This window comes from Myxocyprinus asiaticus, chromosome 9, assembly GCF_019703515.2.
Source record: "Myxocyprinus asiaticus isolate MX2 ecotype Aquarium Trade chromosome 9, UBuf_Myxa_2, whole genome shotgun sequence".
Lineage (NCBI taxonomy): Eukaryota > Metazoa > Chordata > Actinopteri > Cypriniformes > Catostomidae > Myxocyprinus > Myxocyprinus asiaticus.
The window spans coordinates 1,570,001-1,596,223 of NC_059352.1; the positions used below are offsets into that span (position 1 = coordinate 1,570,001).

The window sequence follows — 26,223 nt, forward strand, 5'->3', positions numbered from 1 at the left end:
CCAAAACACACCTGGGACTCTAATTTCGAAATAACTAAATTATGAAAAAATTAAAGGAGCACTCAGTAATATTTGTGTTATGGTGCGCAAACACAATTGCTAAGCAAAAACAGAACACATCCACACTAGTTTGTTTCCTCACGTCATCGTTCTCCAAAGTATGCGGTAATGGAGAATTTCAGCGCATGCAGCACAAAGTAAAATTACTGTCGGAGCAATATGTCGTTGCACTTTTATTACTGCACATGTATTAATAATGCACATGTACTGTAAACACACACTATGTTTGCATGTGTAAGGACACATTCCAGTTGCTCACCGGATGAAATGCTGCAAAAAAATGTTGAAAAAAAGCAGGCGTTCAGCAGTTCTGACGAGATGATGAAGCCACAGTCAATCTGAAACTGACAGCTAAGGAAATGGTGTCGAAAATAATCTGGTTCATTCATGGGATTTTCAAAACATGCACCACATCCTTTAACAACGTTTATGCACCAAGAAAGATTATCGTGAAATGGACTTGACAGCAAAGTGCACTGCAAAAGATTATTGCGCAATCTGACTTTTGATGTGGCGCTCAATTGTTCTGGCATAAATGAATGTGCTTGCTGTTCCTGGTACCAGAAAGAACGATTATAAAAGAGATCTCGTAAATATCTCTTGTCTCCTGCGTCTCAGATGTTTCTCCTGAGAAAAATACACCAGTAATCTCATGTAATTTCAATTTAAACACTTCAAGTAGAGGGAACCTAACTAAATCAAGTAAACCCAACATAATTTGACTTGAGTCAAATGAAACTCTTTAGTGGCATGATAGCTAGTGACAGTAAATGTTAGCATGCTAAATACTAGTGGAAAGCACAACTGAGAGCAACTTGGTCATTATACTATGATTAAAGCAATATGTAAAATTCTCAAAATGTTTCGGTCCTCAGCATAGGCTCAAACTCCACACTTTACCATGATGATAACCCCCAAAACTAACACTAAACACTAACAAGTCTCCCTTTTATATCCATTTTGTACAAAGACATAAAATAACACTTACTTTTAACATTTACTCTTCCTGTTGAGTCCTATGCAAAGCAGGCTGGAAACTAGAAATCCTCTGCCCAGTTTCAGTTAACTAAACAAAAAATATTCATGTTGTCCCAACGCATATGGATTAAGTCAAGCTGACAAGACACTTTTTAGTTGAATCAACTCAGTTAATTTAAGTTCACTTGGTTACTTGAATTTTTTGAGTCAAATGAAAATGGAAGATTAAGTAAAACTGACAAAACACTTTTTAGTTGAATCAACTCAGTTAATTTAATTTATCTTGTTTACTTGAATTTTTTGAGTCAAATGAAAATGGAAGAATTGGGTAAAGCTAACAAAACATTTAAAACATTTAAATATGGGGATATGTCAATATTCTAGATTATTGTTAGTTGATAAACCATTTACATCAACTTTGAATTGAATGTAAAATTTCTACTTATATATATATATATATATATTGTTTACACATTAACATGCCCTTATACAATATTTACGTCTAATATTAGATTTTCCTGTGAAGTTGTCTCATCAACTGAAGTAAACAAGTATGAAATGTTTGGTCCATTTATCATGCACATGAAGTTATGACGTTTATGCAATAGTCTAGTTTCTGTTTGTTGAATTAGACTCTAAAATGGTTTGTCACTGTAAACGGTAAACTTTATGAGCATAAATAATCTTACCTGTTAGTGCATGTGCATCCGCGCGCTTGGTACTCCAGTAAGTGTCACTCAATGTGTGTGTCGAGCTCAAACTCTGAGTGATGCGGAGGGGGCGGGGCTGTGTGTCTTGTGTCATGTGACAGAGGAGCATCAATCAGAGAGACGCCAGAACCCCTCTACCAAATCTCGCCTTCAAGGTTAGCACAACAAAGCGTTGCGCGGTGGGTAAACGGACGAGGAGACCAGAGGCTGTTCTTTTTGAATGGAAGTCAATGGTGAAGATGCTTCAGTAAGCCGAATAAACTGTTTTGTCAGGAAACAGCACATCACTTAATGAATTGACCACCTGTTCGGTAATCTTGAACATGTTTAACACTAAAAAATCCTTCTATAGTGAAAAATGTGTGGAGTTTACCACGAAAAAATTGCTCTTTTATTTAAGAACACGCGGACAACTTTGCGACAGGAAGGTGTCAGTTTACGGCTCTCCCTATTCATTTGTTTGGTATTCGCAAACGGTGACTTACTGTCGTAACACGCAGAGGTTTTTGTGTAGTATAAAAGATCTCTACCTCTAGCGTTTGCATGTCGAGTGCAAAATAAAGCCCGATTAGCCAGATTTAGCAACAAAAACTGACCAAAATAAACTTTTTTGTCAAAAAAAAAAAAAATACTATACCTGTTTTAATACTTTTTAAATGCATGTTTATTTGTAAATGTCTTAATATATATATATTATTTTTATTTATTTTTTAAATACATTTTTCATACACTAATGTGAATTTATGAGTGATAAGCCCCCTTTTACTTTTTTGTATTGACTTAAAATACGTCCAACAACACAAAGAGCAGCCCTTTTTAATGCTTTTTTAAAAAAATTTTTTTACGTTTAGTACGTAACAGATGTAGCAACGAACCGGTCAGTTTTTAACAGTTTTTTCGTGATTTTGAATATAGCTTTATGGTTTTATAAATATTTAAATCTAATGATGAAATACAGCATTTTAAATATTAATTTAAATGTGAAATCTAAATCTTGAATATACTTGTAAATATAAATCCTGTATTGGTGAAATACAAACAGTAAATATTTATATTTAATTGTGCTATTTTTGGCTTAATAAAAACGATTGGTTGCATTGTCCATAGCCGTGACCAATTAGATCGAGGATTTCAGCTCTTTGACCAATGGGGTTAACGCTGTCATGACGTAAGGTTTTTGGATATTGTAGTTCTAACACAGAAGGGATTCAATGCGCTGCAGAGTGCGCTGGAAGAATGAAAAACTACAATTTCCTCTAGCGCTTGATGACGCGTGGTTGCATCAGCGTAAAGAGTTGATTCACTCATCGGTTTTTGATTGAGACTCTTTCTCTGTCCAAATCTGTGAAATTAAACTCATAATCGAGTCTCATAAATTGCAAGCGGGTCAGATGAAACTGTTTATAAGTGAGGGGAATCCGCACTGTATTAAAGTGTTGGCAGTGCTGGAACTTACTGGAGTGAAATGTGACGTTGAAGTGGTGAACCACGAGGGTGAGTGATACAGGAACATACTTTCTTATTTACAGAAAGATTATATTAATGTTTTACCAAATCGTTTCAGTGTCTCACCATCCAACGGCTATGTAAACAGTGTGACCGACCAATGACGTATTTTTTGATTGACAGTTATGCTGCTTAACCCTTACAAAAAGTACCATGGTATTACTATAAAAATACAGTGGTAATGCCATTTCTTCTTTAGGATACGAGGGTCTGTCCCAAGTACCTTGATATATGAGTACCATGAACTAGGCCCAACAATGTAAAATTATAAACATGACAAAGACTGAATATAGGAAAAAAGTGTGTGATTTAAAAGCTAAACACATGGAGCAAACACTGAGCCAAATATTGTTTTTGTATTATTAGCCATTTATCCAAGTGACAGGTGAATTTGCACTAAAATACCATTTGGACGTGCACCCTTTGACTTCCACAACAAAAGATTTTGGGAGTGTTTCCTCCTCCCTTTCAAAAGTTGATAAGCCTGTTTATTTTGCTATTCAAACTATACACAGTTATACACCATGAACCTATCGGAACAGACTTGAGATCAATTTTAGGGTTTCAAATCACAATTTTTTAAGTACCATGGTATAAATGTATTGTAAAATCAAGCTATACCATGGCATGTATATTTAAAAGTACTTTGGTATTATCATCTGATACCATCAATGAACTGCTGAATTGTTGCAGTACTTTTAAGGTTATTACAAAAACTGTCATATTTTATGAGGTTTTCTCATGTGTTTCTGTGTGCTTGTGTTATGCAGAGAGAGTGGTACCATACTTGACTCGCCCTGTTTTACCCGTCCTGCTGTTACCCGGCAGTCAGCATCTCTTCAGCCCCAACGCCATCTGCCAGTGAGTGTGTTTGACTTCTCACTAGAACAGTATCTGATAATTCAACTTTTTAAATAGTCTGTTGTCTGTTATATATAATCATTGTAACAGGGTTGACCATTTAACCCTTAAATGCACTGTTCGGTCATTTTTGACCGAAATACATTTTGCTTCTTTAATACAAATTGTATACTTCATTCTGAGTGGCTCGAGGCTTGGCTACTTTTCCTACATTTGCCATCTGAACACAAAACAATTAGGACTGGATTAGATGAGTTTAGGCTGTTGTTTGCAAATTTGACGGCCCATAGGAAATGAATGGGTGAGACTATAACACAGAGCAGTTCTTTGTGAATTTGTCAAATAAAATCAGTAATTCAGCCACATTGTAGAGCACACAATGACATAAAATTCCCCCCAAAGTGCATAACTTTAGTGTTTTTACTTCATTGAAGTTAGTGTTATTCCATTACTTTCATAAAAATAAAAAAAAAATTCCACGGTCAAATTTGACCGCTAACAATACAAGTTGAGTCTAAAACGAACAGTGACAAGGGTGACGACCAAACATGGGATGTTGTTTGTGATGAAACAAGAGAATACATTTTCTAGTCCTTGCTGAGTTCATTTCCTGTCATTATTACAGAGCTTTTATTTATCATGCATTTTTATAAGGGATATTTATGTGACAGGGTTGATGAATAACCACTACAAACAACTTTTAAGTATTTCTAACAATACAATGTCAGAAAAATCTAAAATAATATACACAGAATACAGTATAAAGACGTAATGCTAGCTTCTGTTCCTTTATATACGTTTTTAATTTAAATGTGCATAGAGACATACATAACTGTTTTAGCTGATTACTTTATTGATGTACTTATTAACATATATGTTAATGAGGGACACACAAGGCACCTGTTTTATAGGATGCCATCAAAATTGAGTGAATGACTTTGAATGTCCATGTCGCCACAGATATTTCTTTGACATCAGCGGTCAGGTGGCCACGGACGCCAGTAACCAGTGGCTGGAATGGGATGCAACAGATTTACAGGTGATGATCTACAATCCCACAGATTAATAATGAACATAATGAGATGAACAGAACACTGATTATTATCCTTATAATTAGAACACATGTCACACAAATGCAGCACAATGAATTTGAAAAAATTAAATAAACATAAAAAAATGTAATGCACGAGGAGGAGGTGGATTTTCTAGAGTTTCGCGTTAGTTAAAATGTGCATTAAAGTGATGGAAACGGCTTATTCGCATGAACGATGATATGACCATTTGTAAAGCGCAATGGCAATGCGCTCGTCGGATGATATAGGTATACGAGAGCTTGACGTGACTGGCTCAACGAAAGGTCTGACCGTGGCACGCAATTCTTCAAACGTGGCCCTGGTTTGTCGAAAGTGCTTCACCCACAGATCGTCGTTAAAGTGGGTCCTCACAGTCCACCAGAATTGTTTTGAGCACGGCTGCTCCCTGGTATATGGAGGCTATCGGCAAATGAGAATAGATATTTGAGCCCTCGTTATGTGAGCTATTGCGACGTCTCCTGGCAGCATTTAATAACATAATGTACGATTGCTTTATTACAGCAAATACAACTCTCCCCGAAGCAAAGAGGTCATTCAGCTGCTCCATGACAAAAAGGCGGGCTCCCTCAAGATAATGTGCATTTACAGTTCATGGAATTGTAGTCAAATTTTCAGAAATGCGCATTAAAAATGCAAGACATTTTGATGGAAACCCAGCTAGTGGCATGAGGTTTGGTGACTCTTCCTACATTTGCTATCTACACACACACACACACACACACACACACACACACACACACACAAATTGGGCTGGATTCTGGTGGTGTGACAAAAATACTCACACTCATAGAGTTTGGGGTCAAATTGGACCCCACATAGGAAATGGGGTGACATGATAAATACGAGCATTTTGTTATTTATTTGTCGAATAACATCAATAAATCAGCCACAATGCAGAACACACAAACACAGAAATGAAGGGGTGATACTATTACACATCAACAATGTGGAACGCACATGCTCACACACACACACCCACACAATCACACACAGGAATGAATGGGTGAGACTATGACAGAGAGCATTTTTTATAGAATTTGTCAAATAAAATCAGCCATAATGCAGAACGCGCACAGAAATAAAGGGGTGAGACCATAATACTTGGCACACACCAAGCATGCTCATGCACACACACACACACACACACACACACACACAGATCAAAGGCTGAGTTTGAGACAGTTGACCTTTTCCACTGTGAGAAAGTTTACGCTTAGGGGTGGGAGCTGCACCTTCACTGTTCATTTCTGTTTATTGCTGTTGGTTTTATTGAAAACATTTTTTATTTAAGGGGTCATGAAATGGAGAATCAAATTTTCCTTGATGTTTACACATATAAGAGGTAACTGTACTATAAATACATACTGTAAAACTCAAAACTCACTTCCCAGTCTAAAAAGAGCATTTATAGTTCTCATTTTGAAATCTGTCTGTTCGTGACGTCATGAAACATTGCTCATTTGTATTTATACGTCACACAACATGCGTCATCGCACCCGTGGCCCCGCCCACTGGCGCGCAGTTCAAGTCAAGAGAGCAGGCCTTGTGTGGCTATTCTATACATAACACCGGGGACCCATCTGGACCATTTTGAATTATTTTTGTATATATTCATACACTAAGCAGAGTCTTTGAATGCTTGAGTATCTCGGGCTGCTTTTAAAAGACGTGGTGTCAAGTTACAACTCTGAAAGGGAGAAGCAGTTGCCTCCGCGTCTGAGACCGTCAACCTGTGCATCTTATCACGTGGCTTGTTGAGCGTGTTGCCACGGAGACATAGTGCGTGTGGAAGCTTCACACCATCCACCGCGGCATCCGTACTCAACGCACCACGCGCCCCACTGAGAACTAACCACATTATAGCGACCATGAGGAGGTTACCCCATGTGACTCTACCCTCCCTAGCAACCGGGCCAATTTGGTTGCTTAGGAGACCTGGCTGGAGTCACTCAGCACACCCTGGGATTCAAACTAACGAACTAGCGAACTCCAGGGGTGGTAGCCAGCGTATTTTACCACTGAGCTACCCAGGCCCCCCGGCCCTTGACTTTGTTGACAGAATTTGGTCCATGGTGAAAACTAATTGGGGAACCCTGGCCTACAGTATGTGTGTGCGTCATTTCACTGTGCTGTTGAGCTGGAGAGGAACAGTTTAATATATTCAGATGCAATGTGTTGGATGTGCGTTATGTGTAAAACCTGCAATATTGTTTTATAATGTTGTGGTTCATTCTCTTCCGATTGAGTTTGCTGAATTTGAGGGGCTGCGTGATGTTAGTCAATCATAACAGTGGTCGTTTACGTTGAAGTTTTAAGGAGGTGCTTAGGCCGAAACCGAGCGTTTCAGACAGAGGGCCAGAAACGGTGGAAAATTATCATATATTACTAAATTATGACTGTTTTGGTGCAAAAAAAAACTAACTTTTTTAACAGTATCATTGGACCTCAGAGAAGATAATAAAATTATAAAAAATAGCACTTCATGACCCCTTTAATTTACTCTATTGAATTCTTGAAATCTTACTGCAAGTCTTCTCTTTGTAACACCATGGTCAGTAATCATAATGTGGCATTATTGCAAAAAATGACACTTCAAAACACCTCAAACCAAATTTTTTTTAAACCTTGACAAAAATAAGGATTTTTTTTAAATGTCTTTGATAATGTCTAAATATCCAAATGCATAACTTGTGATAATAGCCCAAAAAAATAAATAAATAAATAAATAAAAAATCAGTTTGCTACAACTAGGCAAATGAGAGGACCTCTGCTGCCATCTACTGGTTATAGTGTCATTTTATTTAATTTTAATTAAAAAAAAAAAATAATAAATCCAGCAGATGGCAGCAATTTGCCCTTAATGCATGACACTTTTTAATATTTTCTCCATGAATGAATTTGAGAAATGTACATCTTCACTGAAGTGAAAGTAACATAAGATGTTTTTATTGGAAAATTAATGGTGTAGCTTAGCAAATTAGAGGTAAACAAGGTTAAATAAATAAAAAATACCAACCTGCACAACTTGAGTTTTTAAATTAGTGAAGTTAGTGTTATAACATGTGTTTAAAGAAATTACATGATTATGGTGCAAAATTACACGGTTATTGTTTGGGGTCAAATTACCATTTCTTATAACACTTATTAAGCATTTGGGCACGGAAGGCACTGAAGTTTGTTAAAGGAACAGTTCATCCAAAAATGAAAATTTGCTGATAATTTACTCACCCTCAGGCCATCCAAGATGTATCTGAGTTTCTTTCTTCATCAAAACAGAATTTAAGATTTTTATGATTTCATTTTAGGCCTCCTCCTTTAAACAGTGCAAGTGAATGTCCTCCATTTTTTGACGGTCCAAAATGCATATTTAGGGCGCATCAAAATAATCCACACGACTCCAGTCGACAAATAAAGTTCTTCTGAATGCAAACGATTCTTTTTGAAACAAAACAATACTTATATACTTTCTAACTACAAATGTTCGCTTCCGTACATCTCTGTGATGTACGTGCGCTCATGAGAGGGATGACGTAAGCTCGTTGGTCACGCGTCACGTGGAGGAGGAGTCAGGAAGCGTGTCATTGTTTGCATTTTTTTTATTTTTTTTATTATTATTTGGAAATTATTTTGTATTTTATTTATATTGTTTTGAAATTGTTTTGGACTGTTTTGGTTTGTGAAGGGCACTCGCGCTTCCTGACTCCTCCTCCACGTGACGCGTGACCAACGAGCTTACGTCATCCCTCTCATGAGCGCACGTACATCACAGAGATGTACGTCCCAGCTCGGAATTGGGGTTGTAGTAGAGGTTGACCGATAGTGGATTTTGCCAATAACCGATAGTTCCACAATGCAACTATCAGCACGAATGAATAGATAAAACCGATATATCTGTCTACCTTTAAATATTAGTGATGCGTAATATTGTTTAGGTGTTTTAAAAAGGTTTAAGGGTCATTTTAAAGTTGCTTTATCCCATTAATACATTTTTCCCATGAGACAATCCTGTTGATAATAGAGAAAACACAAGATAATAAGACTCATCGGGATAAAGCAACACACTTTTATTATTGTTACAATGTATCACTAAGTGTCCCTGACCCTAAAATCAGGGTTCTGATTGGTTGATAGCAAAGTCATTCCAGGGCCAGCTTGACTGATGGTGTGTGTGTGTGTGTGTGTTTGTGTGTGTGTGTGTAGCCTGCAGTGTCACAGGCTCTCCACATGGTGGCATTGCAGGGGAAGAGTGCTGAAGCAGCTGCGGTGATGAAGGGACCACTGAACTATCTGGAGCAGTGCCTGAGCAAGCGGAGCACACCGTTCCTAACTGCGGTCAGTCTAATTCACTCTATTTACATATTTTTTTAAACTTTGGAACAGAAATGTGGGAGCTTACATGCAGGGCTGTAGCTAGTGGTGGTAAGGTGGTAATGATTCTAGGGGCCTAAAGGTCCAGGTGGCCCCACAACAAATTCTAAACTGTATTTTTAAGTAGGAAAGGGGCCCAGAGCAATGTACAGTCAGGGGGCCCAGATTACCTTGCTACGGCCCTGCTTACATGTGTCTAGCATACATCAATACTGTTTAAAAATCATCCCAGGATGCACCTCATGAAGTTGCTTGAGAGAATACCCAGATTCAGAGCCAAGTCTTGCATAAAGTGGCCTGATTGCTGTAACAGTATGATATATAATTTGATTCAAGACCACTTTGAATCGTCTTTGTGTATCATCTGATGTTTGATTCATTGATTCATGATGGAAGCATTGCTGTTGAATGGTGAATATTATTGTGTTTCAGGATATCGTAACAGTTGCAGATATCGTCCTGTGTACGGCGCTCTACCCCATTTTGTCTGACTCAAGTTTTGAAGCTGGTAAGAGCAAGAGGTAGACCGATATATCGGTTTTACCGATTAATCGGTGCCGATAGTTGCTTTTTGAAACTATCGGTTATCGGCGAATATCTATGCTGATAGTTGCCGATAGTTTAAAAAAAATAATATATTATTATTTTTATGTGTTCCTCTGTGGCCGGCGCTGGAGGATTCTACAGTATAACAGCGGCCTCTAGAAATAAACACATCACGTACACCTCGCGGGGATCTAAATCTGTCATAATTGACAATATTCATCCATATTTTTTATCCTTAATTTAATGCATATTTTGTTATTTTGATTTGATAATCAAGTGTTCTAAATTGAAGCGAGGGTGAGTTGTGTGTTGATGCCACGCAGAATAGCGTGAAGACTCCACACGCGCTACGTCTCCGCGGTAACGCGCTCAACAAGCCACGTGATAAGATGCGCGGATTGACGGTCTCGGACGCGGAGGCAACTGAGATTCGTCCTCCGCCACCCGGATTGAGGCGAGTCACTACGCCACCACGAGGACTTAGAGCGCATTGGGAATTGGGCATTCCAAATTAGGGAGAAAATTCAAAAAAGAAATAATAATAAAAGATTATTCAGCACAACTCATGCCAACCTTTTACACCACATGACATTTTTAACTTTAAGCCCCAGAAAAAATATCAAAGTGACTTTGAACTCAGTAATTGAAAACATGTTCATCATAGAAGAGGTGTATTTAAGTAACAGTTTTGTGTGAATTTGTAAGGTATTTTTGACAAAAGAATTAATGTCACATCATTGACCCATATATAAATATATACAGTGTGTATATATATATATATATATATATATATATACACACACAAAACCCTTCATCTGGTAAATATATAGGCTATAAAAAGCTTAATTTGGTTAATACTTAATATAGAGTATTTTAATGTGGCCAAGTGTGCTTCATTTCAAAATAAGAGTCCCTGATGTGTTTCAGGCTTGTTTATAGTAATTCTTTCTGGTTATTATTGGGATTTTGGTTGAACAGTATACTGCATCTGAGATTTTAATCATGTTGCACTCTTGTAGCCTCTATGTCTGTGTCCGTCATAGTGAGGAAAGACGTGTTTTTAAAATTCTATAAATCGATTTTATAAACTATCGGCCAATTAATCCGTTAGCCACTATCGGTCGACCTCTAGTAAGAACTCATCCACATGTGATTGTCAGACATGATCTATACATGACATCTGTTTCCTCTCTCTCTGTCTGTCTGTCAGGTGACTTGCGGTTTGTGCGAGGCTGGTTTGAGCGTGTCAGCGTTCTCGCAGCATGCCAAACGGCCGCTCAGAGAGTTCTGCAGGGAAAGGGAATCAAAGCAATGAAGACCTTCTTACAGAAACAACCAGCACAACGAAGAGACGCCCCGACCAGTAGCAGCACCACAGAGGTACTCATCCTTTAATATGTGTACACAATAGATATGCATTTCTTGAACTGCTTGCCTAATTGTCAGATAGTATGTTCTGTGTGAACGGCCCTTAACACTTGATGTGTAATGTGCGGTTTGTCAGGCAGAAGATGCAGATCATGTGATGTCAGAGGAGGAGATTGAAGAAGCTGCTCAGATCTGGAGTGAAGGACTGAAGGATTCTTCTAGAGTCGCACAGAGAAAACACCCAATGTGAGATCACTGTCTCATCTATTAGAGTCGACTAATAGTGGATTTTGCTGATGCCTGTATCTAAGATGGTAACCAGTTAATCGGTCGGTTTATAGAATGTTAAATAACATTCTTAGCGTTTACTTACTATGACGGGCACAGGCGTTCCCTATAAAAATGATTAAAATCCCAGATGCAGTTTATTGTGCATCATCAACTAGAATCCCAATAATAACCTGAAAACTAAAAAGATTTGGTGCATAACGCAGGACTATGAACAAGCCTGATATACACTTAGTTAGGGACTTTTATTTTGAAATGACGGAGACTTGGCTTCTGTTACAAGGCTCTATATTTTAATATTTAACAAATTAAGCTTTTTATAGCCTATATATTCACCAGATGTAGGATTTTTATTATTATTTACAAGATATGAAGTTGGAGATGCACTTATTACTTAATTTAATTGTTTTAATCAAAATAAGCCAATTTGCTTTAAAGTGAGGATAAAAATATGGATGAATATTGTCAGTCAGTGGTTGTTTCCTCCAGCGCCTCAGTCTACAGTTATCATCTATACGCTTACAATATATATATATATATTGGGGCTGGCAATCGATTAAAATTTTAAATGAATTAATCACATATCCATATTTACTGAGAAAGTCCCTCAAATAAGGATCATTTATTATGCAGTCATTAAAATAACTATAAATATAATATATAATAAATGCTAAAATTAAAATACATTCATTATACTGTGTGCATTTAGACAATCCAAAAAGTGGCTTAAAAGTCTAAATAAAAGTTAAAATAATTAATTGTGTTAATTTTTTTAATGTGATTTTTTTTTTGTTTTTTCTATTGCACTAAATTAACACCTTAAATCAACAGCCCTAATAAATATGCATTTAATATAGAGATGCACTGTTATACGTTATTGTTGTAATTGTTAATTGTTATAATAATGCATAAACTGTCTAATTGTTAATACTATTATTTATTGTTGTTGTTATTTACTGAATCCGTGTTACAATTTAGTATTTACATTTGTTATATTTTACGATGTTTTTGTGTGCATTTGTGTGATTTATGTGTGACTCCGCCCCCTCAGTCTCCCACAGGAAGGAAAGAAAAATGTGCTGATTACGAGCGCTCTACCGTACGTCAACAACGTACCGCATCTCGGCAACATCATCGGTTGCGTGCTCAGTGCCGACGTTTTTGCCAGGTAACACCAGTTTTTATCAGTCATCTCACATTCTTTATAATCCTCGTTATTTCCCTCTTCCCTCCTGTAATTTTCAGGTCATTTTTAACCTGTTTAAGAGTTAAAATCAGCGAACAGTTAACCTTGTATTTGGTCAATGCTTTTGGATTCTTCACAACAATTCGTTTTTTTTTTACTTGTGTAATGTACACTATACTCCTAAATGGTTGCTTACTGGCTCAAGTCAAAATAAACCATCTCCAAGTCTCCGTGACATCCTGATCTGTAGATATGTGTGGGCACCTTGTTAATAGAAGTCTATGGGATTTTTCATTCATTTTTCGCTTAGTGTGAAAAACAAGCCTATGTCAGTGTTTATGTTGAACTTTTAACGAATGTTGTCAAACAATCTCTCTTTCTGTAGGTATGGCCGTTTGCGAGGCTGGAATCTGCTGTACGTTTGCGGCACGGATGAGTACGGAACAGCGACGGAAAATAAAGCTCGTGAGGAGGGCCTGACGCCACGAGAGATCTGTGACAAGTATCACGCCATCCACTCTGCCATCTACCAGTGGTTCCAGGTCGACTTTGATTACTTCGGTCGAACCACCACACAACAGCAGACAGAGTAAGAAAAATGAGTGAGAAAGGACTTGTGGGTAAAAGGGCATTCCAGAATTCTCAAACGAAGTTCAAACTGGTTTTGCTTCAGCACAATGTGACTAGCTTCTACCAAGTGACTGATAAATTTGAGTTTGACTCAACACAAAGCCCCTGACGTCAACAACAAAAGACACATTATTTTCTCTTCCCTTTTAAAAGTTGTTAAGTCTATTTACTTTGCTGTCCTAACTATACATATTTGCATTTAGCATTGTTTTTACAGGGTCGATGAGAAGCACTAAATCGTTCTCTTTTTCTTAGGATCGCTCAGGATATTTTCTGGCGTCTGCATGAGCGGGGTTTTCTATTGGAGGATACAGTAGAGCAGCTGCGCTGTGAAAACTGTCAACGTTTCCTGGCCGATCGCTTTGTCGAAGGCACGTGCCCTCACTGTCATTACCCAGAGGCCCGAGGGGACCAATGTGACAAATGTGGCCGTCTCATCAACGCAGTAGATCTCAGGGTACAGATCCAGACCACTGCAACAGTTTATATGCATGCCTCGGGGGTCGTTCAAAAAAGGCTTGATGGGGCGCAACATATTGAAATGAATCAGAGGTCATGAGGAACATTTTTAAAAGTTGAACTGATTTTAACATCATTGTAGGAAAAGCTACTATTTATTGCTGTCCATTGAAATGGATTTTCATACCTGTTGTAAATGGGCCCATATATGTTTCTGATGTACTTTGCATTAAATTCACTGATTACAATTAGAATCGGTTATCGGCAAAAATTGGCGCACATAGTTTTTATTTATTTATTATTATTGCTCCTAGCAACTATCAGTTATCAACAAAAATCAGCACATATAATGTTTTTTTTATTATTATTATTGCTCCTAGCAACTATTATTTATCTGCAAAATCTGCACGATAGTTTTTAATTTATTTATTTATTATTATTGCTCCTAGCAACTATCAGTTAGTGGCAAAAATATGCATGATAGTTTTTTTTAAATGTATTATTATTGCTCCTAGCAACTATCAGTTATTGGCAAAAATCTGCACGATAGTTTTTAAATTTTTTTTTATTATTATTGCTCCTAGCAACTGTCAGTTATCGGCAAAAATCTGCACGATAGTTTTTTTAAATGTATTATTATTGCTCCTAGCAACTGTCAGTTATCGGCAAAAATCTGCACGATAGTTTTTTTAAAATGTATTATTATTGCTCCTAGCAACTGTCAGTTATCGGCAAAAATCTGCACGATAGTTTTTTAAAATGTATTATTATTGCTCCTAGCAACTGTCAGTTAGTCGGCAAAAATCTGCACAATAGTTTTTAAAAATTTTTTTTATTATTATTGCTCCTAGCAACTGTCAGTTATCGGCAAAAATCTGCACGATAGTTTTTTTTTTACATTTATTATTATTTCTCCTAGCAACTATCAGTTAACGGCAAAAATCTGCACAATATTTTTTATTTTACATTTATTATTATTGCTCCTAGCAACTGTCAGTTGTCGGCAAAAATCTGCATGATAGTTTTTTTAAAATGTATTATTATTGCTCCTAGCAACTGTCAGTTAGCGGCAAAAATCTGCACGATAGTTTTAAAAAAATTTTTTATTATTATTGCTCCTAGCAACTATCAGTTATCGGCAAAAATCTGCATGATAGTTTTTTTAAAATGTATTATTATTGCTCCTAGCAACTGTCAGTTAGCGGCAAAAATCTGCACGATAGTTTAAAAATTTTTTTTTATTATTATTGCTCCTAGCAACTATCAGTTATCGGCAAAAATCTGCATGATAGTTTTTTTTAAATGTATTATTATTGCTCCTAGAAACCGTCAGTTATCGGCAAAAATCTGCACGATAGTTTTTTATTTATTTATTATTATTGCTCCTAGCAACTATTAGTTATCGGCAAACATCTGCACGATAGTTTTTTTTTCAAATTTATTATTATTTCTCCTAGCAACTATCAGTTAACGCAAAAATCTGCACAATATTTTTTTTAATTTATTATTATTGCTCCTAGCAACTGTCAGTTATCGGCAAAAATCAGCACAGATAGTTGTTTATTTATATTATCTTAATTACAATTCAGTGTGGCATTTACTTGATTATTGTGTTGTCTGTCCTCTAGAATCCACAATGTAAGGTGTGCAAGGAGACGCCTGTGATACGATCCTCAAAACATCTGTTTCTGGACCTGCCAAAGGTGATAGAACATCTCTATAGATCTATGATCATGAAATGTAGTTTAGTTATATTTAGCTTACTGTGTGTGTGTGTGTGTGTGTGTGTGTGTGTGTGTGTGTGTTTGTGTAGTTGGAGGGTGAGTTGGAGCAGTGGTTGGAGCGGTCAATAAGTTCTGGCGACTGGACGGCAAACGCACGTCACATCACGCGCTCATGGATCAGAGACGGCCTGAAACCGCGATGCATCACGCGTGACCTGCAGTGGGGGACGCCTGTACCGCACCAGGATTTCAAAGATAAAGTAAGAGCACAAAATCATTAAATTCTGAAGTGCTGTTTTATTAATATTGTCTGTAAACTGTCTGTATTGGTCTATTAATGAAGGTGTTCTACGTGTGGTTCGACGCTCCTATTGGCTACCTCTCTATCACAGCAAACTATACCGACCAATGGGAGAAATGGTGGAAGAACCCTCAACAGGTTCGTCTGAATAACACATCTCATGTTTGATGCAAATACATGATACATTTTATTTGTATTGAGGCTCAACTTCTTATTAAGCCTTTAAGCTCGGATTGGCCCGTGAGAAAAAAAAATATTGTCAAAGTATTAATAACTACAGTCTTAATCAACACAAAATAGGTGTTGTTTGAAAGTTTAGAAGCTCTACTTTCCAATGCATGTAGACATTATGACCAAAACTGAACAAGTGCTTTGAAATTTGCAGATAAATCAGAAGTGTTCCCTTTTGATAATTTATAAAAAATGTGCACTGTACATATTATTGCAATCAGTAAAAACATCAAACTCATCAAATAGTCATGTGTCATATGTTGTTGGAAAGCTCTCAAAAAGTAGAATACAACCAGCATCACATAATGAGTAATAGCTAAGTATATGTCTTTGACAATTATGTTTCATGTGAGCAGGTGTTGCTTTTTTGCTGCTTATATTTGCTTATAACTTCACAAAAATAAACGGAATATAAAATATCACATATCATTACTTGGAGGAGGTGATAATCTTTCAAACAAGTCAACACACAAGATAATCAGATGCATAGATCATTAGATAATCCACATGAAGCACAATGTTACATATGACCACCAGGAGATGGCGCCAAATACATGACTCAATGATGACTCAAATGACACAGAATGAAACTCATTCTGTGAAATCTCATTACTAAAATCATGTCTGCATGCTATACAAACCTTTAGTCATTGTTGTGTTTGCATGTGTAATTAGTTCTTATGTACAATTGTTATGTTTTATTTGTTTGGAGAGACTTTTGGACACTATGATAAATTATTTTTGTAATGTTATAACTTTTGATTTCTTTGTCGTATCAACACAAAACCTTTCTCAGGTACAGCTGACATGATTGGAAACAAAACAGAAGTAGTTTTGTGGAGCCACCTTATTTACACCCAGAGATATATAATGTCAAATAAGAAAAAAAATAAGTACATTTTTGGCTCAGTTGTTGTTGTGAATATTTTTTTAGCAGTTTCTTAGGCTGAGAGTATCAGAATGTATCGTAATCTATATCATTAAAAAATTGAAAAGTTTTCTTTACAATGATGCCAAACACTTGACCCTCCTTGTTTGTTTATAATCCTTTAATTTTGGGAATGCCACTGAAACAGGAAATCTTTAAAAACACCTTCAGAGCTTAAAGGGTTAACGCTAAATACATTTGATCTGTATTCTTCTGACTTCCATATTTTCGCGCTTTCACTTTTGGCACTGTTTTTTCGTCTAAAAATGTTGCAAACCTGCAAACAGCGATATGAAAGCAATTTAATTTGTGGAGTAAGTTATTCGCAGGTATATATGTCACCCATGATTAGAGTATTCTGCGATGACGTTGGTAACCGAAAATGTTAAAAATAAAGTCCAGAATGAAGTCCAAAAGAACTGTCGTATCGACCAGCTAAACAAACAGAAATTACTTTTCTTAAATAAAGCGTAGATAAAATGCGGTGTATTTTTCATATGTTTCCTGTAGGTGGAGCTGTATAACTTCATGGCAAAGGACAACGTTCCGTTCCACAGTGTCGTTTTCCCATGTTCACTTCTCGGTGCTCAGAACAACTACACGCTCGTCAATAACCTCATCGCTACAGGTGAGACATTTAACACCATATTCACAGACTCTCACCTCGATTTGACAGTGAATAATTTTGCTGCCTGTTTTTGCTGGTGACGGAGAATCCATTCTTTGTCCAGAATACTTGAATTACGAGGACACTAAGTTCTCAAAGAGTCGCGGTGTCGGTGTGTTCGGAGACATGGCTAAAGATACGGGTATCCCGTCAGATGTTTGGCGCTTTTATCTGCTGTATCTGCGGCCGGAGGGTCAGGACGCCGCGTTCTCCTGGGCCGATATGGCCCTCAAGAACAACTCTGAACTCCTCAACAACCTGGGAAACTTCATCAACAGGTTTGTGCTTTTTGACACGAATGCAAAGTAAAGACGTAAAGGATATTTATGCGTTGGTTGATTATTACATTTTTTGATTAAAAAAAAAAAAATCCTTCAAATTTGTAAACAGAATTGTTGAAAAGCAGCACATTTCAGTTTTATCTTGTCACGGTTGATGTTCAAACCTTTTTAGTCTCGTGTAATTGTCAGCGGTAATAAATTACATTTCATTTGAAATACGATATGGGCCTATAATTAAATATGTAAATAATATTCAGGTACTGTATCTAATGTTAATAATGGGCAATAGAAAAATATTGACAAGGGACTTGAAAAATTTAACATTTATTTATTTTTATATCCTATATATTTTGTATGTGTTGTATATTTTGTGTATCATGGCAATGTGCACTGAAAAGTGCAAGGTTAAGATCTGTAAAGTTGTTTAACCTTTGTGTTGTGTTCATTTTGTGCTAATTCAAAAATGGACGGCCCACTAAGATTATTTATAAACTGTTAGGGTTTAGGGTTTAACCCTAACTGTAACAAGGTTTGGGAAAGGAGGAAGCAGGAATTGGATTAACAATTAACGAGTTTAATCAACACAAACGCTGAACTGAAACATAGCAACAGACGTCGACACACACACAACTCCGTGTGTCTCTCTCTCTCACTCTGGTGTCCCCGGCTCCTCCTTTATCTCTCTCCCGCTGATTGGGCACCTCAGCGCCGGGCGTGTATCCTCGTGGCCCGGCCACACCATCATCCTCTTCACAACAACATAATATGATGATGAGTGAATTTTGAAATATTCCTCAAAGAGTTAACATGGAAAGATGATGCACAAAAGGGTGTTCAACACACACTGTGTGTGTGTGTGTAGTGTGTCTGTGTGCGTGCGTATGTGTGGTGTGTGTGTGTGAGTGTGTGTGAGAGAGAGCGAGCGAGAGAGAGAGAGAGAGAGAGAGAGTGTGTGTGTGTGTGTGTGTGTGTGTGTGTGTGTGTGTGTGTGTATGTGAGTGTGTTTGGGGGTATGTTTGTGTGAGTGTGTGTGTGTGTGTGAGAGAGAGAGAGTGTGTGTGTGTGTGTGTGTGAGAGAGAGAGAGCGAGTGTGTGCGTGCGTGCGTGCGTGTGTGTGGGGGGGGTGTGTGTGTCTGTCTGTGTGTGTGTGTGTGTCTGTCTGTGTGAGTGTGTGTGTGAGAGAGAGAGAGAGAGAGAGCGAGTGTGTGTGTGTCTGTCTGTCTGTCTGTGTGAGGGTGTGTGTGCACGCGTGTCTGTGTGTGTGTGCGCGCGTGTCTGTGTGTGTGTGCGCGCGTGTCTGTGTGTGTGTGCTCGCGTGTCTGTGTGTGTGTGTGCGCGTCTGTCTGTGTGCGTGCGTGTGTGCCTGCCAGTGTGTGTGTGGTGTGTGTGCGCGTGTGCACACATGAGTGAGTGTGTGGTGCATGTGTGTGCGTGCGTGTTTGTATGAGTTGGTTTTTGTGGTATATTAGGACATTGTTTAGGTTATAAACTGGTAATTACAAGGGTATTATGCTATAAATGTGGTTTATGAGGACATTTGTAGTGTCCCCATAATTCAAATAGCTTAAACATACTAAACGATGTTTTATTAAAAATGTAAAAACGCAGAAAGTTTTTTGTGAGGGTTGGGTTTAGGGGTAGGGTTAGGGTTAGGGGATAGAATCTATAGTTCATACAGTATAAAAATCATTATGTCTATGGAGAGTCCTCATAATGATAGCTGCACCAACATCATGTTAACACACATATTGTTTACGTCTTGTGTCTATACTTTTGAAACAGTGAGTATTTTAATGTTTACAGATTGACCCCATTGACTTCCATTGTAAGTGACTCACTGGAACACACATTTGTGCTTTTATTAAAGAAAAGGAGGGATGAGTGGAAATTATGTTGTCACATTTTTAACAATCATTTGTCTTTTCCCAGTAATTTTAGTGACTGTGATGTTTTATGTGATTCTGGTTCTGTGTGATTTATGATCATAACGTTGCTCTCGTCTATAGGGCCGGGATGTTTGTGTGTAGGTTCTTTGAAGGTTGTGTTCCTGAGATGCTTCTGAATGAAGATGATAAACGGCTCATCGCTCAGGTGTGCTGGGAACTCAAACAGTACATACAGCTGCTGGATAAAGTCAGGTCAGCCTTTGATTACTTCATCAGAATTCCTCAAAGTGTATATCTGATTAAACACACACAGGTGCACTGATCTGGATTATAGAATTACTTTGATAAACTGGGCTATTATATTATATTAGCAACTATATTAGCAACTTTTATTTTATTCTATTGTAAGCACATTACACTCTTTTATTTCTCTGTCTGTGTCTCTCAGGATCCGTGACGCTCTAAAGTGCATCCTGAACATCTCTCGACATGGAAACCAGTACATTCAGGTTAATGAACCCTGGAAGAAGATCAAAGGAGGCGACAGTGACAGGCACGTCAACATCATACGACATGCTCCTTTAGTAGGACAGCTTATTTATAGACAACGTTATTATAAAGCATCATTTCCTTTTTAAACAGTGCTGTGACCTGAAAACGTACTCTCTTTTAGTTTATATCAACACAAGCTGATTCTCACTCTGTTTTTACTCATTTGATGTTTGAAGTCCTGAATACTGCACGTGTTGTTTGTGCTGCAGGCAGCGAGCGGGCACAGTGACTGGCGTTTCGGTTAACGTGGCGTGTCTCTTGTCGGTCGTGTTGGAGCCGTATATGCCCACAGTCAGTCACACCATCCGTACTCAACTGCAGGCTCCGCCCTCCTGCGCCAGTGCCATGCTGCAGGGGACGGGCACCTTCATCTGCACACTGCCAGCCGGGCACCGCATTGGCACGGTAGTTAACATGTTATTAACATGTAATAGCATGTAATAATGCACTTTATCAATAAAAACAGTTTTACCTCCAGTTTACTGGCCATATTTTACTTTTGCCTCTTCTACAGGTCAGTCCTTTGTTTCAAAAGTTGGAGACGGAACAGATTGAGTCCCTGAGAAAAAGATTTGGAGGACAACAGGTTTGTAAAAGACAGAGTTCTCAAAGTCCTTGAACCTGGAAGTGTGACTGGAAAAGTCATGAAAAACATTTTATTTTCTGAAATAGTTTTGCATTCCCTCACTATTATTATAGGTTCCCTTGCAATATATTTGTTTATCTGTAACGAAAGTTAACAATGGTTTTACTACAGTAACTACAGTTCGGCTATTGTATTTGAAAACATAACCACAGGATTTACCACAGTAACCATATTTAAACCATGTTTTTTGTGGTAAAACTGTAATAATAATACAGGAAGAAATACAACTATGGTAATAAAGTCATAATCATTCTGTTTAAAAAATATGGATACTAATATCGTTTTTAAAAGTATGGTTCTTACTTCAAAATATGGTTACCACAAATTAACCATGATGTTACTAGGGTAAAACTTTCTGTGGTTTTTACCATGAATATCATGGTTTAATATAGCTCCTGTAGTAAAACTTTTGTGATTACGGTTTTACTACAAATACCAAACTTCAACTTTAGGTATTTTTTTTGGGATTACTATTGCGAGGGACCTGTGGCCTCATTTAATAAATGTACGTATGATCAGATTTGATCCTAAAGTCCTTTGATTCGATGTGTCAAAAGTGAGGAACAAATCGGGATTTATAAAGGCAGAAACTGACTTGAAAATGTTCTTATGCGTACGTCAGGGGTCTGGGTATCTCAGCGAGTATTGACGCTGACTATCACCCCTGGAGTCGCGAGTTTGAATCCAGGGTGTGTTGAGTGACACCAGCCAGGTCTCCTAAGCAACCAAATTGGCCTGGTTGCTAGGGAGGGTAGAGTGACATAGGGTAACCTTCTCGAGGTCACTATAATGTGGTTCTTGCTCTCGGTGGAGTGCATGGCGAGTTGTGCGTGGATGCCGTGGAGAACAGCGTGAAGCCTCGATACGCGCTACGATAAGATGCGCGGATTGACGGTCTCGGACGCGGAGGCAACTGAGATTCGTCCTCCGCCACCCGGATTGAGGCGAGTCACTACGCCACCACGAGGACTTAGAGCGCATTGGGAATTGGGCAAATTGGGGAGGTGGAAATAAATAAATAAATAAATGATTTAGCCCGTTTACATGAACAAGAATATTCCGATGAGTCAGAATGTGCTATTATTTAGATTATGTATGCAAAATGTAACTGCTTTATTTTAGATATCTGCACGTTTCCATAATACATACATTTTAAGACCTACGAGATAATCGTCAGGTGTAAAACACAGTATGTAATAGGCCATATCAAGCACATTTTTGGAGCGAGGAGGATGAGATATATAGTTTAAAGACCTTAAAACATTGCTAAATCAATGAACAGATGGTTGAAAGCACCGCAGCAGTCTCTTGCCTTCATGTGTTCATCAGTTCACCCTTCAGCCTCGTCTACTGTTGTTGAGGACATAAAAACAAATGATTTGACTAAAATCTTAAAATACAGTGTGATTAATGACTAAAGCGAGCAGAAAAGAACAGTGGGAAAAAAACACACATTTTATACAAACTATGCAGATTTTATTATATGTAAACGAGCATGTAAATTAAGGTTCAGCAAGAATATAGACATCGTCTGTGTGTGGATTTATTACTGATAATGAAAGTGAATATCTGATGAGTTGTTGAACAGGCTGCATTATATAGAGGTTCACGTGCGAACGATTTTAAGATGAATTGCGATTTATAAAGTGGGATGCATTTCGGAAAGTTTCTTTGCACGTATGGACGTTTTATAAATCGTTGGAAATTGTTGTACGTTCACATTTTAAGATCACTTTACGAAAGCCTTTATATAAATGAGGCCCCAGGAACACAAAACTGTATTTCAGAAAATAATCACAAGATTTACCATTCTGATAATCATGTTGTTCGATTTGTGAACGTTTGCTTTTAATAGGCTATAAAAAGCCTTTTATAGCAATCACACTTGACTGGTCAAACGTTGTGGGCACTTTTATGAATGAAATTAGAGCCAAATGTTGCAAAGGATTTGATCAAAACTTCACACTGTGTTTCATGTGTAAGTCTGCGTTAATTCATTTAATTCATGTTTAATTCAGGCAGAAGAGGAGGATGTTGAAGGAAAGGTAGACATGCGTGTGACCGCTGTGTGTTCTCATGGCTTTGTGTCTCTGTTTTCACTATAAGCAAGTGTGAAATCGATTTACTGTGATGTCTGTATCGAAACAACAGCAGTTCTGGATCAAAGCCTGATGTTGTCAGTCATAGACGCTGTTTTTTCTCCCTCAATAAAGAATGAGATCTGCCCCGGGCTGCTCTCGGAAAAAAACTGATCTTATAAGAAGACAATAAGCATCATTTTAGATGTGTTTTAACCTTTATTTAAGAGTGATTTTAAAGAGATTGTCAATGCTAACATTTACTAACACATACTGTATGTGTGTGTGTGTGTGTGTGTGTGATGTGCAAACTGTTATACAGGAGTTAACCCAATAATTCTTTTTTTTATTTAATTTTATTTTTTTTTTATGTTTGAGACCCGTGAGATCATATTTCACCGCAAAATTAAAGAATAAATCAAAGCCTGTTTTTAGGGCCATAGGGATGTTTTGCAATGTGACATTATTTTTAAGCCCATTTCCTCCTCCCGAATGTTTTTTTAAAAAAAATTTTTATTGCAACATATAACAAGAATCATATGCAATATTTTTTTTTTTTTTTTTTTTTTGACAGACAGAAGAGATGAACAAGAAATAAGAAGGAAAAAAAGCAAACAAAAAATAAAATGGAGAATAAGGAAAAACAAATAATATATAATATGTAATAATAATAATAAAGTCTTTCAAAATGACGGTGTTAATTGTTACAATTATAAAGTATATACACATCATGTTAGTATTTGTCACACTGCCTTTTATTGTGCTGATTTAAACACCAAAAACATTTTTAGTATGAAAATTAGATTTTTTTTTTTAATTTTTTAATTTTTTTTTTTTTGTGGTAAAATATGATCTGATCTGGACATGAGATTCAACCAGCAACTCAATGTTGTTTTCTGTTGTTTTACTGTTGCATTTTGATATGATATGCACATATTTAACTATTAAAAAATGTTGATTTTCTCTTTCTTAGACTCCGAGTTCCAGCAGCAGCGCAGCCGCTGATCAGATCGCATCAGTGGATGTTAATGCAGATCCAGAGAATGCCAAACAGCTCGCTGCGCTAGTGGCACAACAAGTAAGAACGCACGCACATGGTGCCAAATAATAATATATAATAGATGGCAAATAAACCTGTTGATGGAACTTGCTACTTTTGTTTCTTTGGTTTTCAAGATAATAAAGACACAGTGGCCTTTTTCATCTAAATGACTCGAGTGTCGCATTAGTAGCTGCGTTTGGTGCAGTCTGGGAATTTTACTTATTTGGTATGATTGGATATCTGTGGATAGCGAGAAAAATTGTTAAAATAGAAATGAAAAAGTATGTAGAAATTTTTAGAATTTTTGATTATTTCTCAACAGTATCGTGACTCAAGAACGCACTGATGTTGAGAATTACACAAACTCATTCTCACTGTTATGAAATATTCTTCTGATTTCAATTGATTTTTAAAATCTTGAAATACTGTTTTGGTTTAATGTAGGTGTCGTCTTTGGCGTTTTCTAAAATAACTGTTGCGTGTGTGATGGATTAATAGCTGTTATTAGATGTAGTGTGAGTGTAATTATTCACTTTTAGTAGCCATGAGATAAATAGCACAAAAAAAATAAAAATAAAATGTAATAAAATAGAGATTAAAATGAATGCATAACATTTCAAATCAAATAATGAGGGGGAAAAAAATCAATTGATAACATTTAATAAAACATTTTTTTTTAAATAATAATAAAAAAATAAAAAAAAATTAAAAAGTGCCCTCTTTTGTAAGTTGCTTTGGATAAAAGTGTCTGCCAAATGAAAAAATTTAAATGTAAAATGTTAGATTTAAAAAAATAAAAATAATTCTTATGTCGATATTTAAAGGTTTTTTTAATTTTTTCTCTTCGTTTCTTTTGAATGTTATTTTTTTTTTAATATTATTTACTATTAACTTGTGTATAATTCTGAGCTTTGTGTATTTTTGTATTTATTTTTTTCATTGTTGCTGTTTTTGTTGGTTCTCTTTGTTCTTTTGTAATATTTGAGTTATAATAAAAAGCTCAATAAATATAATTATAAAAAATAAAAACAAATTCTCACCATTTTAGATATATATATATACACACAATTTTTTATTCTTTTTTTAATTGATTTTTTCGTAATTTGATTTTTAAAATCTCTGAATGCTGATTTGGTTTAATGAAGACGTGATCTTTGCCTGAAAAAAAAAAAAAAAATTTAGTACCTTTTTTTATTATTATTATTATTATTATTATTATTATTATTATTGTCGTGGCCCATGGATACACTGATATTGAGAATATGTAAACAAACTTATTTTCACATTATACATTTTTATGAATTATATTTTTTTCTCATTTGATTAAGATTTCTATTTAATGAAAGTGTGATGTTTGGCACTGGTGTTTTTCTTCCAGATAGGCCGGCTGTACTCAAACCTCTCAAATTCTTGCGTTAAATTTCCATCTGTGTTTAACGGTTAATACCATTGTTTGATTAATCAGTGTGTGTGTGTGTGTGTGTGTGTGTGTTTGTGTTTCAGGGTGAGAAAGTACGAGCTCTCAAAGCGCAGAAAGCCGAGAAGCCTGTAATCGGGGAGGAAGTCACCAAATTACTGGAGCTAAAAAAACAACTGGCTCTTGCGGAGGGCAAGAACCCCGAACCGTCCAATCAGAAGGGGAAAAAGAAATGAGACGAGAGAGTAAAAATGACACAATTCCAGAGAAATATTTTCAGATTGGATACTGTACTTTATGTACGGAAATACAGAACCTGTCCTTTTTAAAAACTCAGTTATCTGTTTTATTACTCTGGTACAACCTGACATGTTACTAGTATTTTTATTCATGCAATAAATGCACGCAAATGCAAA

General features: G+C 36.8%; 2 protein-coding genes across 8 annotated transcripts in view; one reads left to right on the plus strand and one right to left on the minus strand.

The window, feature by feature from the left end:
• The window catches only part of LOC127445769 (rho GTPase-activating protein 9-like), a 78,606-nt gene extending 76,807 nt beyond the window's left edge, over window positions 1–1,799 (minus strand). For 2 of the 6 annotated variants that reach the window (XM_051706086.1, XM_051706085.1), the window contains exons 1-2: window positions 1,728–1,771; window positions 1,049–1,126 (exon numbers count right to left, since the gene is read on the minus strand). The gene's annotated coding sequence lies outside the window, so the exon portion shown is untranslated. Of the gene's footprint in view, window positions 1–1,048; window positions 1,127–1,727 lie in introns of all 6 variants that reach the window. The other 4 variants (XM_051706082.1, XM_051706080.1, XM_051706083.1 and 1 more) reach the window with 4 other exon arrangements.
• A 1,230-nt stretch (window positions 1,800–3,029) lies between these two features.
• On the plus strand, window positions 3,030–26,223 carry LOC127445768 (methionine--tRNA ligase, cytoplasmic-like). 2 transcript variants are annotated; one of them, XM_051706078.1, is made up of 22 exons: window positions 3,030–3,242; window positions 4,025–4,115; window positions 5,076–5,154; window positions 9,410–9,541; window positions 10,010–10,085; window positions 11,334–11,503; window positions 11,628–11,737; window positions 12,831–12,947; window positions 13,351–13,554; window positions 13,851–14,052; window positions 15,683–15,757; window positions 15,868–16,038; window positions 16,122–16,217; window positions 17,749–17,866; window positions 17,970–18,183; window positions 20,193–20,324; window positions 20,521–20,629; window positions 20,838–21,029; window positions 21,139–21,210; window positions 23,289–23,315; window positions 24,322–24,426; window positions 25,894–26,223. In XM_051706078.1, the coding sequence occupies exons 1-22, from the start codon at window positions 3,140–3,142 to the stop codon at window positions 26,041–26,043; spliced, it is 2,745 nt and encodes a 914-aa protein (XP_051562038.1). In that variant the 5' UTR covers window positions 3,030–3,139; the 3' UTR covers window positions 26,044–26,223. The 2 variants fall into 2 exon arrangements, with proteins under 2 accessions (XP_051562038.1, XP_051562039.1); XM_051706079.1 differs by lacking the exon at window positions 23,289–23,315 and having other exon boundaries at window positions 25,894–26,222.